Source organism: Plasmodium relictum, assembly GCF_900005765.1.
Source record: "Plasmodium relictum strain SGS1 genome assembly, chromosome: 12".
Lineage (NCBI taxonomy): Eukaryota > Apicomplexa > Aconoidasida > Haemosporida > Plasmodiidae > Plasmodium > Plasmodium relictum.
The window spans coordinates 93,770-109,370 of NC_041690.1; the positions used below are offsets into that span (position 1 = coordinate 93,770).

A 15,601-nucleotide genomic window follows, 5' to 3' on the forward strand; every position below is an offset into this window, starting at 1 on the left:
TTATTTATTATACAAGAATACTTAAAATATTTTTGTTTAGAAAAAAAAAAAAATAAAAAAAATATGTAAATTTTCACATATGTAAATGAAGAATAAAATAAAATAATATAGTAGTATTCTAAAAAAAAAAAAGAAAAGGAAATTTTTTTTTATGTATATATCAAATTTGCACGCACTTTTATATTTCAAAATAATTTGAAAAAAAAAAAAAAAAAAAAATATATTTATATGCATTTTTGTATAATATTTATATAAGTATGCACATAAAATATTTTTATGTATACTTATATTAGGTGTAAAATACAATATTATTCTTAGAAATGTAAAAAATATTAAAGTATTTTTTCATTTTGCTTCTCTTTTAAAGTATATTTTCTTTCTTAAAAAGAAAAATTTCAATTTTCGATTAAAAAAAAAAAAATAAAATAAAAATGTAAAAATAAAAATTATTATAATATGGATAAAATTAATTTATTACAAGAATTAAATGATGAAAACAGGAAAAAAAATAAATTAAATGAAAACATATTAAATTTTGATTTTTCTTATGAAAGTATTTTAAACAATGATATAAAAAGACCTCAAGAAATTGACTGTGGGATGTCTTGCACAAGTTCGTTTTTTGATTCTAATGAAAAGGTTATAAATGAAAATATATATAATAAAAATTTAAACAATGATTATTCAAATTGTGATAATATAATTTATAATAATATATATAATAACTATAATAATAACGATTTAAATGGTGCTTCGTACGATGCTAACCATTCAATTGCATACAATTCTAATGCTTTGGATGTTTCCTTTCAAAAAAAAAATGAATTAAATGTAAATGAGTTTTTAAATATAGAAAAAAATAGGTCTAATGAAAAAAATAATTTTAATACAAGTGAAAATAATAAAAAAGAAAAAAATGATGAAAATGATAATATACTTCATGAAAACACTATTATGAACAATCTCAATATATGTAATGATAATAATATTTTGTTAAATAATGATAATTTTATAATAAAAAATGTAAACGATATAAATCAAAAAATTATATGTAATAGAAATGATACCAATATTAATTCAAACAATTTAAATAATAATGCAAATAATACAATATATGACTTAGATAAAAAAGGAGAAAGTACTTTTAAAAATAAAGAAGACAGTTTTATTAATCATGATAAAAATGATAATGAAAAATGCGATATTATAAATAATGATTCTAATAAAAAAAGTCAAGAAAATGATTTATTTATAACAGAAAATGAAAAAGAACATTTTCTCAATGAAAATAACAAGAGTAGAAGCAACACAAGCACATATATAATATGCTCACAAAAAAATTCAAGTTCAAATATAAATGAAACAATGGTAAATAGTAATAATTCAACTAGTGGAATAAGTAAAAATAAAAACGATAATGTAATTATTTTAAATAATGAGGATAATATGAATAAAGATGATATAAATATAAAAGAAATATATGATATTGTTGAAAATGATATTATAAATTATAAAAATATAATTTTTCAAATGAAATCAGAATTACAAATAAGAAACTGTTATTTAGAAAATGAAAAAAGAAAAAATGAAGAATATGAAAAAATAATTGGAAATTACATTAATGAATTAAATAGTTATTCCAATAAAAGTAATTCTTTAGAATCATTAAATATAATTGAAATTGAAAATAAACAATTAAAACAAGAGTTGATACTAAAAAATAGTGAAATAATTGAATTAAATAATATAATAAATAATTTAAAAAGCCAAAAAAATATATTTTTTAATTGTCTAGAAAATGAATTAGAAATTAGTTTAAAAAAGGAAACAGAATGTTCATTAATTTTACATGCACAAACAAAACGGTTAAATAACGCAAATTGTTTTATAGAAAAGCAAAATATAAAAATAAGAGAATTAAAAAAAGAAATGGAAAAATTAGAAGAAACTTACGTTACCCATGTGAAAAAAAATGAAAAACAAATTGAAGAATTATTAAAGGAAAAGGAAGAATTCATAAAAATAACTAAAGAGTTGGAAGTTATAAATATAGATAATAAAAATAAGAAAGAAGAAATAGATAAATATAAAAATAAGTGCCAAGAATTAAATGATGAATTAAATGATTTATTGAGGCTAGTTGCCAGTAACCAACAAGATAAAGTAAACTTTGAAAACTTTTATCAGAATAATAAATATGACTCATTTAATTTCATGAATGAAAGTTATAACAATTCAAATACGGTTATTGGTGATAATAATATTTTAAAGAATCAATTAAAAAAATTAATAGAGGAAAATGATAAACTAAAGAAAGAATTGGATGAGTTGAAAAATAACAACTTAAATATTATAAATGAATTAAAAAAGAAAAGTGAAATGATTAAAGAGAAAGATATGAATTACAGTGTATTGTTGGAAAAATATAATATATTAGAAAAGGATTATGAAAACATTCATAATTTGTGTATAATACTAGAAAATAAATACAGAGAAGAATATAATAATAATTCTATTCACAAAAATATCAATATTTTAAGTAAAAGTAATTTTTCTTTAAGTGAACTAGAATTAAATCATAGTCAACAAAGTGAAAATGATATAAATAATTATAAGATATATTGTTCTGAACTGAAATTAGAAAATGAATCTTTAAAATCTATTATTGAAAAATTGAAAATTAAAAATAAGAAATTGTCAAAGAATATGGAATTTTTATTAAATGATTTAATTAACGCTGAAACGTTAAATGAAGATAATAGTAACAATAAAAGTACTAACCATAATAATACAGATAATATTGAATGTAATAATAATAGCAATAATGAATTAATAAATGATAATGAAAAATGTGATATTCGAAATAGTTCTAATATTAATCTTTTGATAGATAATAACAATATTAATAAAATTAATATTTCAAAAATAAATAATTATTCACAAACTAAGGAAAATATTTCAAATGATAAAAAAATAGATAACTTCACCCAAACCAGTGAAAAGATTTCAATTAATGAAAAAATAGACAATTTCACTCAAACTAATGAACAGATTTCAATTAATGAAAAAATAGACAATTTCACTCAAACTAATGAACATATTTCAAATGATGAAAAAACAGATAACTTCACTCAAACTAATGAACAGATTTCAATTAATGAAAAAATAGACAATTTCACTCAAACTAATGAACATATTTCAAATGATGAAAAAACAGACAATCTAACCCAAAATAATGAACATATTTCAGATGATAAGAAAAATAATCATCTAATTAATGAAGGTGTAAACACTGAAGAGAAAATTGTTTTTGATAAAGATACATATACAAGTGATAATGTATTATTAGTTAGTTCATATATAAATACAAGAAAAATTGATTTAATCGATAAAAGTATAAATACAAATGAAAATATTAAAGAATTTACAAATAATTGCAGTCAAACGGATGAAATAAATAGTTATATAAAAAGCACTCAAACAGATATAATAAAAAATATTGATAGAGAGGTTATTACTAATATTTATGGAATAAGTAATTTTAACATTAAAAAAATGATGATGAAATGCAATTTTTCTAAAAATAAAAAAATTCAAGTAACAACGACAAGTATGAATGCTTCAACTCAGACAAAAGAAATATTTTCAAATTTAATAGATAAATATAGTAGCAGTGATGAATATAATATTTACAAAAGATATAAAAAAAAAAAAAAAATTAAAGATTTTTCTTCTTTATATTCAAGTAATACGTCAAATAGTTTTTTTTTTAAAGAGTCAGATTCTTCTAACGATCTATCTTTAATAAGAAGAAAAAAAAATAAGTATAATAATAAGAACAAATATTACAACTATGATAATAATTATGAAAATTATTTATGTAAAAATAAAAATTACAAATTTACCAATAGAGATAAAAATTATATTTTATCATTTGATAAAAAAAAATATTATAAAGAAAATGATGTACTCGATAATTATTCTGAATTATATTCAAAAATGAATAAAAAAGAAAGATATAAGGATTACAATAGAAATGAAGATAAAGAAGTAGAATCCTTAATAGAAATATTAAAATACTCTTCTGAAAATGATGATAGTTTTTATATAGATAATGTTTATAATACAAAACAAAAAGAAATGATTAAGCAAAAGAAAAGAGAAATAGAAGAAATAGAAAAATTAAAAGAAGAGAGAAGAAGAGAAAGGAATATAAAAAAAAAAAAAAAAGACATATATAGAAAACATCAAAATGATGTTAACTATAAAAATGTTTATTCATCTGAGGATTATTATGATTATGCATATTCCAACAAAAATAAATTATTAGCTCAAAAAATAAAGAGAAATAAGATAAAAAAAAATATGTACAATTATAATCATATTATTAAAACTGAAAATAAATATGTACAAACAACAGAATATTTTCTTAATTGTGATATTTATTATGAACAAAAGGAAAACGTAAAATTCCCAAAATTTAGTGATAATGTCCTTATTTTAAAAAATAAAATAAAGGATTATTCAAAAAATTTATATTATAACGTGATTGTTTGTGAAAATTGTAATGGCTTTTATATTGATTTGTTATTAATAAATATATTTAATGAATACATAAATTATTACAATTGTTGCAATAATTGTGCATTGAAAAAAAAAATTTTTGAAAAAAAAAACATAAATAAGGATAAATTTATGCATAATAGTGAATCATCTATTAAAAATAATTCTAGTATTTTTAATTTGGAAAATTTTTCTACAAGTAAAAATGATGTTATTTTTACTTTAAAAAAAAAAAAAAAAGAAGAAATGGAAGAAGAGAAAGAAAAACAGGAGACAAATCAGTATTATAATGTTTATAATATAAAAGATGGTTACTGTTCAGAAAAAAGTGAATATTCTAATGATATGAATGATTCATATGAAAATAGTAGCATTGATGATAATGAAGTTAAAAATAGTGAAACAGATGAATATAATGATTTATATGAAAGTAGTAGATTAAGTAAAGGAGAGAAAAAAAGAAATTGCAAAATTGAAAATTTCATAATTAAGCATATTCCGTTTAAATTGCATATATGTACATGTGCTTATATTAATGTGAAATATAAAAAAATGCTAATTAGAAAAGAAGAGATAAAAAGAAATAATAAAATAAAAAAAAAAAAAAAAGATGTATGTAATAATAATTTATTTTTTAATCAAATTTTTAATTTTATATCTAAAATAAAGAATGAATTAAATGAAGTAAAGTTTATTATTCAGAATTTTTTCTATTTAAATAAAAACAACATTTTAGGCAATTTTATTTTAAATACAAAAAAAATAAACGATATTCCTTTATTCTTATTTAATTACGTGGAAAATAAAAATATAAGTTACGTAAAAAATGGAGAAAACAGCTATATAAATGAAAACGAAGCAGTAATAAATAAGCATAATTCACAAGTATCTTGTCATTCTTTGAATACATATTGTTTAGAAGAAGCGTACACAGCAAATCAGCAAATTGTTAATTCTTGTAATTATCAAAAAAATTTTAATAATTTTATTAATTCTAATAATTCTAATTTAGTTCATTTTAATTTAAGAGATACATATGATCCCAAAAAAACTAGTAATATAAATAAAATAATGAAAGACAATGATAATGATAAAAAAAGTTATGAATTATCTAATGATTCAGAAAATCAAAATAAATACTGTGGAAATATCAATTATTCTTTTATAAAAGATAAAATAAATGAAGACAAAATGAAAACAATATATGATTATAGTATTATAAATAGAAATGATCAAAATATCTCTTTATATTATCCGAACATGAATTATGATGATATTAAAATTCATTTTAATGAGAAAAATTATAAAAAAGGAAAAGTTTGTAATTTTAATGATTTAATGCAAAAATATGAAATAAAGAATATAATGATTTTTTTTATTTGTTGCTTATTTTATTTAAATGAATTATATATTAAAAATACTTCATCTTTTAAGGAGTTTCAGACTTGTGATATTAAATGTGAAGATAGCAAAAATGAAAATGATATTCAATTAAATAATAACATACATAATGATAGATGTTACAATATTGACGATGCTAATTATAATGATGGCAGTATTAAGAAAAAATGCAATTTTTATAATACTAATCACAGTAAGGATGATAATATAATTAATAGTAACAAAATGTGTGATTCTATAAATTTAAATGAAAGGAAGTGTAATAGCTTGAATCATAAAGAGCAAAGTAAATTAAACACAAATAATATAAATGAAATAGAAATATTTTTAGAAAAATACAATTCTGTTAATGTAATAAATGAGAAAAAAGAAAATAATTTATTATTTGATGTTGTTAATGATATTCTAAATAATATAAAAAAAAATTCAGAATCAATTTGCTCTGTATATATATTGATGAATGAAAAAATAAACATAGAAGAATTGAAAATAAGTGATTTGTATAAATTAATAGATAATTATACCAAAATTGAGGTATATATAAGTAATTTAAATAAAGTGTGTAGGGAAAAAGTAAAAAGTTTAGAAAATATAATAAATGAATGCAATTCAAATAAAGAAGAAATAATTAATATACATAAAGAAAAAATTATAAATACTGAAAAATTAGTTGAAGAAAAGGATAGTATTATTAATGATTTAAAATTGGAAGTAGAAATATTATTAAAAGACAAAGAAATTACAAATAATTTATTAAATGAAGTAACTGAAGAAAAAAACAGATATTTTAATTTATATATTGATTTTCAAAATTCTATAATACAAAAAGATAAACTGCCAGATAATGAAGAAAATGAATTGAAAAATAATAACAGTAATAATAATAAAATTAATAGTTGTATAAATAAAATAAATGAATTAAATAAAGAAATAAATTTACTAAAAAAAAAAGGAAAACTATCTCCTGTTAATAATAATAATAATGAGTCATCTTCTTCATATAACAATAGTCACATATGCAAAAAAGAACAGAATGAGGAAAAAAATTTCGATAATTTAGTTAGTAATAATATTCTTAACAATAAATTACTCTCAAAAAAAAGAATTGAAAAGAAATGTAAATTAAATAAAATGGATGTTTTATTTAATTTAGAAATGAAAAAAATTTTTAAAATTTTCTTTATTTTAAAAGAAAAAATAATTGTTTTTGCTTCTTATATTTATAAAAAGTTATATAAAAATATTCCTATTAATATTTATTATGTTAAACAATATTATACAAATATAATAAATTTATTTTTAAATCTACCAAAGCACATTAATGTAAATTTTTTATTCATTAATGAAAATGAAATAAATTATAATATTTATCTAAAAAAAAATTTTAAAAAAAATTATAATATTTTAGCATTAACTGACAATTCTTTCAATGATTTTTCTGATGATAGTTCATTAGAAACTAAAATCATACAAGATAAAAAAAAAAATAAAATAAAATATGAAAAAAGCAGGCAAGATTATAGAGATAATACAACACAAAAAAAAAAAAATAAAAATAAAAATATTCACCTAGGCTCAATGGAGCAATCTGATAAAGTTATAAAAAAAAAAAAAAAAATACTTTAAAGATATAAAAATATTAATATTTTTTAATTGTATTATTTATTGTTTTATATTGCATTTATTACTATTCATTACAAAAGATTCTGTATTTATCTATTGTTTTGCTTTCTTTTACTTTTTTTCAGTATATATATATATATATTTGTATGTATTTTTTTTTTTTTTAGGATACTTCAAGTAATGTATCTTTATTTTTTGATTTTTAAATAAATCATAAAAAAATATTGAAGATATATATTATAAATATTCTTAATTATTTTTTTATTTTAGATTTATGAATTTTAGTGAATACTTGTTTTAACTTAGTAAACCTCTTATAAAATTTTCGTTACCTTATATAATTTATTTAGTGATTAATTTTACATTATTATTATTATATCTTTTTTATTTCTAAATCATATGAATATATTTTGTCAATATAATAATTTCTTTTTTTTTTTTTTTGTTTAATATATATTTTGTATAATTATCACAATTTTTTTAATATTAATATTTATCAACCAACACTATTTTTTTTTTTTTTTAAATAAAAATTATTATCATAAAATGAACTATTATAATTTATTTTTATTATTATTTAAATTATAAGAAAATATCATATTTGAAAACATAATTTTTGACTAAAATGAAGCCCTTTGTGTTCTGGTACTGATACTATCATTCCCAAATTTCTTTTTTTGTTTGAAATTTGTTGATGTATTATCATGTATCATATTGGAACAACTATGATTGAAAATATTTTGATTTTTATTATATTTTATTTTATTATCAAATATTGAATTATTTAAGACTATTTCCTTGCCATTTCTATTATCACATGTATTTATTTCATTAAAGCAATTTTGAAATTTTCTCTTTAATATATTTTTGCATTTTTTTGCATTTTCTAAATCTTTAGGTTTTTTTAGATACAAGTCTTTTTTTTCATCCTTTTCAAATTTATAATTGTTTACATTTTCGTAAAATATATCATTACAATAATTATTTTTATATTTTATCTCATTAATTTGCATTTTAAAATTATTTAAATATATGTTTTCGTTTTCATTTTCAGAAATTGATTCGTTGTGGTATATTTTAAATGAACACAATTTAATATATTCAGTTAATTCTACATAGCTTTTTATATTGTCTAAATGAGATAAATTTATTTTAGTATATGTGCTTATAATTTTATGTAAAATTTTAATTTTTTCATCGTAATAATTTATTTTATCAACTAATTTGTTTATTTTATTATTTTCAAGAAAATTGTAGGTGTTCTTTTTTTTAGCCTTCTCACAATGAATTAAATGATTTTCGTTCATGTATTTATCATAATCACTAACACTATTCATTATATCTTTTTCATTGAGATATTTTTCATTGATATCTTTTACATTGAAATATTTTTCAATGAAATCTTTTTCATTGGAACTTTTTTCATTGGAATCTTTTTCTTGGTTATAACTTATATGATCTAAATAAAATTTACAAGTTTCTATTTCGAATGAATAATCTTTTTTAATATATTCATAATGTAAAATTCTTTTTAATAGAGATTCATAATTATATAAAACATTTATGACATTTACTTTATCATGATTATTTAAATAAATAAAATTTTCACTAATTTTTTTTATTACACTAAAGTTATCAATTTCTTTTTTCTCTCCATCAGAAGAAACTTCATTTTTAATAGGTAATTCTTCATACAAACAATTTAATAAAATTTTACAATTATTAGTAATATTAGAGATTAAATAAGGATTATCAATAATTTCTTCTTTTCTATTAATTATATTTTCTTCTTCAAAAAAATAATAATTTTTAATATTATCATTTTCTTCTGTTTTTCGATTTATTTCATTGTTTTCTATTTCTTCATTTATTTCTATATCATCTTTTAAAATTTCATCATCTTGTAAATCCTTATTTTTCAGTTCTTCATTATTTTCAGTTTTTTCTTCGTTTTGAACATTTTGGTTTACTCTTATTTCTTCACTGTTTTGGATTTCTCTATTATTCATATAATTTTCTGGATTATCATGATTAGAAAAACTAGAATAATAAGAACAATAATCATATAGATTAATTTGATTTGTATGATCATCATCTTTACTATTTACATTATGTACAGAATTTATTTTATTGTTATTATTTTCATATATATTAATAAGTTTTTTTTTTCTAATTTCATTTAAGTTTCTCAAATTTTCATTTTCCCTCTCTTCTTCATTATTTTTAGAGAAGTCTATTCTATTTCTAACATTATTTATACATATTCTATTTTCTTTTGAGTCATCTTCGATAACCATTTGATCAAAGATAATATTTTTATCTGTCGATATTTTGTACTCTTTAATTTTTCTCTTATTCCCTGAGTTTTTATATAATTCACTCTCTTTTTTTTTAAAGTTATTAAATATTTCTTCACTTACACTTTTGTATATGTCATCATTAGTAGTATTTTCACAAATCTCTTCATAATTGTTTTCTCTTATTTTATTATCGTTTTTATTGAATATTTCTTCATTAAGACTATTTCTTTTTAAATTTAAAATATTGTTATTTTCATGCTCTTTATTCATATTGTCTTTTTCATTAGTATTAATTAATTTATCTGAATTTATATTATCTATATTTGTATTTGTGTTAGTATTATTTTGTACTTTATTTAATAATTTTTTATTATTATATTCTTCATGAAGATCTACTGATATTTCTATATCATTTCCATTAAGAGTATAAAATAATTCAGGAGATGTTATATTGTTTATACACTTTTTATCTATATAATTTTTTAATTTATTGTCTCTTTTTGATTTACTATCATTTTTTATATCATAATGAATTTTTTCTTCATAATTTTTTATATTTTCACAAGACTCATTATTAATGCTCATAATATCATTTGTTTTATTAGTTGATTTAAAATTAAATGAATTTCTTCTATTATTTGAACTCAATTTTGCATTATATGAATTTTTTAATTCAAAATGTTTTTTATTTTTATTGTTATTATTATTATTCATTTCTATATCACTATTATTATTATATTTGTTATTTCTACCTCCACTTTTATTATTTTTCTCACTGTAATTACTATTTCTATCTTCATTTATATTATTTCTTATATTACTATTACTTTTATTTATGTAATCATTCTTATTATTTATATCAACATTGCTATTATTATTTTTGCAATGAGTTATAATATTATTTTCGTCATGTCTACTATTTCTAACTCTATTATTCCTATTATTGTGATTACTGTTGCATGGCTGAATATTCCCAATATTACAATTATTATTTTCATTTATTTCTGTTAAATCATCACTTCTAATAGTATATTTTTTATGAGAATATTTACTTTTTAATATATCATAACAAGATAATCTCATTTCCGTTTTTTTCTCATTTTCCTCATTGCTTTTATTACTATCTTCATTGTTGTTATTATGCATGTTAGTATTATTTTTAAGATTGCTAAATTTATTATTTTTTATTTCGTTTAATTTACATTTTAATGAATTATTTTCTAAGCATGTATCTTTTTCATTTATATTTGTCTGTTTATTATTTAATTCTTTTTTAACTATAGGAATATGATATTCACCGTTTTTTTTTAATTCATTTTTATTATAAAGAAGACCCTGATTATTCCTTTTAAAATTTTCTAAATCTATTAATTTAAATGAATAAAAGGATTTTACAAATGAGCATAAAAGAAATTCATCGGGATAAGTCAAATTTTTTCCATTCATTAATCTTTTTTTTGTTTCTTCAATTAAAGAAATTAATGAATCTATTATATTTTTTATACATACTAGCTTACTATTAAAAAATGCTTTTTCAAAAGAATTTTGATTTTGTTTTATAAATCTTAAATATAGACTACATATACATTCGTCATTTCTTTTTGTAAAAAATAATTGAGCACTATATTTCTGAATTCTATTTTTATCAGCTAAAATTCTAACAAGTAAGGAGATTATGTAAGCAGATGAATGAATATCTTTAATATATTTGAAATAATCAACAAAATTTGTAACATTTTTGTAAAAAATGAATGAATAATCTTTAATATCAAATTGAAGTTTATTTAAATCAATTCTGAAATAATCTTCGTTGTATAAAAATTTGTATATTTCTTCATTTAATAAAATGTAATTAGTTGTCTCCTTTACTCTATAAGAATGATTAATTTTTAATTTTATATTATATTTGTCTATCATATAAAAAATTAAAGAGTCAAAAGTATCTTTTAAGACATCTTTTATATTTGCAACTACGTTCCCACAAACTTTCAAATTAATAATGAAATTTTTTTTATCGTTTATTTTAATGGTTTTGTTTCCTTTTTTATTATAACTTTTTGTATCATTTTTCTTTTCTATTCCATTTATATTCTCCGTTTTTACACCAAATTTTGATTCTGTTTCAGAAAAAAATACATGCACTCGACCTTGATACATATTTCTTGTAACTTTTAAAAAGGAGAAATTGCAATTTTTTATTAAAAAATTGTTATATTTAAAAACATCTATTACTTCATCGTATAATGTTAAAATATTTAAATCAAAAAATGTATGTCCCTTATAATTATTTTTTTCTCTATTTTTTAATATTTCATGATATTCACCTAATGATATATCAAAGCTATTATCTTTTAACAAATATTTGCAAATATTATCATATGTCGAATACAAACCTAATTCATCCATGCTATTTAGTTATATGAAATAATTAATAAACATATAATTTAACAAATATTTTATATATGGATAAACCGATATATTTTGATAAAGTAGAAAATATTTTTTTTACAATAAAAATAAAAAAAAAACAATTTTTTTTTTTTTTTTTAAAGTGATGCAATATATATAGGGGGCGAAAAAAAAAAAAAAAAAAAAAAGGAATAAGGAGAATAAAAAAAGAGAAAAAGGAAAAACAGAAAATTAAAAAAGAAATACAAAGGAAATTAAATAAAAAAATAGAAAAGATATACAAAGAAAAAAAAAAAAAAAAATTCAGATTTACATGTATATTTATATATACACCCAATTTATAAAATAACAGTTTTTATATATGAAAATATATACTCTAAGAAAAATTCGTAACTTCATATAAAAATACCAACTCTATTATTTTTTTCATAAACAATTAATAGAAACTTTTTTTAAATTTTTTTCTTTATTATATTTCATTTCATTTAATTTCAATTTTAATATTTTTTTTTTTTTAAATAATAATAACATACATAATAGATAATGTAAAAAATTTTGTGATATATTCATTTTTTTATTAAAATTTCCAAAAAAAAATTTTATTACATTTTTTTTTTCTATATTTTTATAGTCGCTTATAAAAAATTTAAATTTACCATTGATCATTATTTTATCTATCTTTTTTTTTTTTTTAAATTTAGAACTTACAATATATTATCTAATGTTCATGCTGTGTGTTATTAAGGTTCACTTAGATTTCATCATTAATCATAGGTAGGTGTACATCTTTTTTATTTTTAAATTACTTCACCTCCTCCAATCATCTACTTAAAGATTATATAAATAAGAAATACTTAGATCAAGGAATATTTTTCTCTTTTTCTTATTGTGATAATATATTTTTTAAATGTGACATGTATATAATTATAATAAGAAGTATTTTTTAATGTCAATAACACATACTATTTTTTTAGATATAACATTAAAATCTTTTATTTTTCAAGGAGATAAAAAAAAAAAATATATCAAAATTTTTTTAATTTTTCAAATTCTCTTATTATTGCAATTTTGTATCACTATTTTTACATATTTATTACCATTATTTTACAAAAAAAAATTTTGAATATAAAGAATATATTTAGTTCATTATGGAAAAATATTTTATTAAATTTATTTTAAAACTAAAATAAAAATAAAATTGACATTAAAATTAAAATAAAAATAAAAATATTATTAACATATTAAACATTAAAAAAAAATTAAAATTTATATAGCATTATAAAAAATATATTTTTACACGACTTTATTTTTATAAAAAACACAATTTTCTTATATTTTATCATATGATATTTCAATAATTTATTAAGCAAAATTTTTAATTTTTTTTTTTAAATTTAAGACTTTTCAAAATGTTTAAAGTTATTTTTAACTCATCTTCATATCTTTACTCTTTTAAGGTGAAGAAATTAAAAAAAAAAAAAAAAAGATGAAAATTATAAATGTTATTATAATCATACTATAGATAATATTATTGCTGCTATTGTTTTAAATAAACATAGACTAGGAATACTATTGTTTTATTAATATATTTATGAACTTATTTCTAATTATTAGTATTAATATTTATGGCAATTTATATTTATATATATTATTTTTTATAGAAAACAAGAGTTCTAAAGAAGAATTTTTTATACATACAAGTAATAACAATTATTCCTTTTATATAATATATATATATACATATGCGTTTGTAAAATGTTTTTGTGTATCATTAATTTAATTTTTTTTTTTTTATTGTTATCATAAAGATATTTTAGAGAAATTCTCTTTATATCCTTAGTTTTTTTTAAAATTTATAAAATAACTTTCAATCTCACTTTATTTCTATATTTTACTATCATAATATTATAAAATAAAAATATTTTTAATGGCATTACTATTAATTTAATAATTATTTATTATATATATTTAGTTTTTTTTTTTTTTTTCAATAGGACAAATTAATATGTAATCAACAAACACCGTTACATATTTACAATGCAACTAAACATTCTAAGAAGTCAATGAATCATAGATTATTTTATATAAATTGGATTTTTATTTTTTTATTTCTAAATGCTTGCAATAATCACTTAGATATATAATGATGAAAAAAAAAAATTATAATAATAAGAGAAGTTTTTTTTCTTTTACAAATTATTTTAGTATATATATATAATTTTGTTTTTGAATTGATTCTTTTAAAAATAAAAAAAAAATACTATAGTTTTATTAAACTATTCATTTTTTTTCTTTTTTTTCTTTTTTTTTGTTTACAAAGAACTATGAAATTTATAAGGTTTAAAAAAAAAAAAAAATAACATAGAAAAAAATTTTATACAAAAAAATTAAAAATATTTAAAAGATTTAAAAGATAAATATATTCCACATACTGTAAGTGCAACCAATAATGCACCTATTAGCCCATCTGATGATATCAAATCAAAAAGTAAACTTTTTAAAGCTAGTGCATTACTATTCCTAGCATCTATTTTTAATAAAGCATTTAAATAATTTTTTGCTTTTTTATAATCTCTTAATTTTATATGTGCTATAGCCAACTGATATAAACAATCAATACGATTATAATTTATAAGTAATAATTCATGTAATAATGAAGAAGCAAACTTTATATTTTTCATATCTGACGAGCATATTAATAAACAAGCATAGTCAAATTGAGTTTTAGGCATTACGTGATCAACTGATAACTCCTATATATATATTAAGTAAAAAGTATAAATGTAGTATAAATAAATATATAATATTCTATAATATCTATACAAGTATATTTATTACAAAGTTTAAGCTAAACAACTTTAAAATAATGTAATCGCATAAATATTTTATGATAATTTTTATATAATGTAATAATTTACAAGTTGAATGAAGTTAAATATTAATTTCTTAAACTAATTTAAAATAAATAGAATAATTAATAAAAAAAAATATATATATTCTTACAATGAATAGTCATCAATATATTAAAAATATTTAAACATTTTCTCTTTCCCATTTACATATGTATATATATATTTATTAAAAAGTTCTCAAAATTTATTTTGCATATATATATATATATATATATATATATATATAATTAAAACTTTTTAAATTGAAAATTTAATTTTTGTATTCTTACAGTTTCGTAATCACTTTTTAATCTTTGAAGTTCTATTTTAAGAAATTCTGGACTGTCCATTTTTTTTTTTTTTTTTTTGTATTTATAATTTTATTTAGTAAAAAAAAAAAAATATATTGTTTTA

At 17.5% G+C, this 15,601-nt stretch overlaps 4 protein-coding genes across 4 annotated transcripts; 2 read left to right on the plus strand and 2 right to left on the minus strand.

Moving 5' to 3' along the window:
• Nucleotides 1-456: 456 nt before the first annotated feature.
• PRELSG_1202400 (conserved Plasmodium protein, unknown function) lies at nt 457-7,590 on the plus strand (the record flags this gene model as incomplete). Its single annotated transcript, XM_028677787.1, has 1 exon — nt 457-7,590. The coding sequence occupies one exon, from the start codon at nt 457-459 to the stop codon at nt 7,588-7,590; it is 7,134 nt and encodes a 2,377-aa protein (XP_028534141.1).
• Nucleotides 7,591-8,207: 617 nt separating this feature from the next.
• Nucleotides 8,208-12,293, minus strand: PRELSG_1202500 (conserved Plasmodium protein, unknown function; the record flags this gene model as incomplete). The annotated part of the gene is made up of 1 exon (XM_028677788.1): nt 8,208-12,293. The coding sequence occupies one exon, from the start codon at nt 12,291-12,293 to the stop codon at nt 8,208-8,210; it is 4,086 nt and encodes a 1,361-aa protein (XP_028534142.1).
• A 1,412-nt stretch (nt 12,294-13,705) lies between these two features.
• PRELSG_1202600 (conserved Plasmodium protein, unknown function) lies at nt 13,706-14,440 on the plus strand (the record flags this gene model as incomplete). The annotated part of the gene is made up of 3 exons (XM_028677789.1): nt 13,706-13,753; nt 13,958-13,996; nt 14,291-14,440. The coding sequence occupies 3 exons, from the start codon at nt 13,706-13,708 to the stop codon at nt 14,438-14,440; spliced, it is 237 nt and encodes a 78-aa protein (XP_028534143.1).
• A 243-nt stretch (nt 14,441-14,683) lies between these two features.
• On the minus strand, nt 14,684-15,537 carry FIS1 (mitochondrial fission 1 protein, putative; the record flags this gene model as incomplete). The annotated part of the gene is made up of 2 exons (XM_028677791.1): nt 14,684-15,049; nt 15,478-15,537. The coding sequence occupies 2 exons, from the start codon at nt 15,535-15,537 to the stop codon at nt 14,684-14,686; spliced, it is 426 nt and encodes a 141-aa protein (XP_028534144.1).
• Between the last annotated feature and the right edge of the window lie 64 nt (nt 15,538-15,601).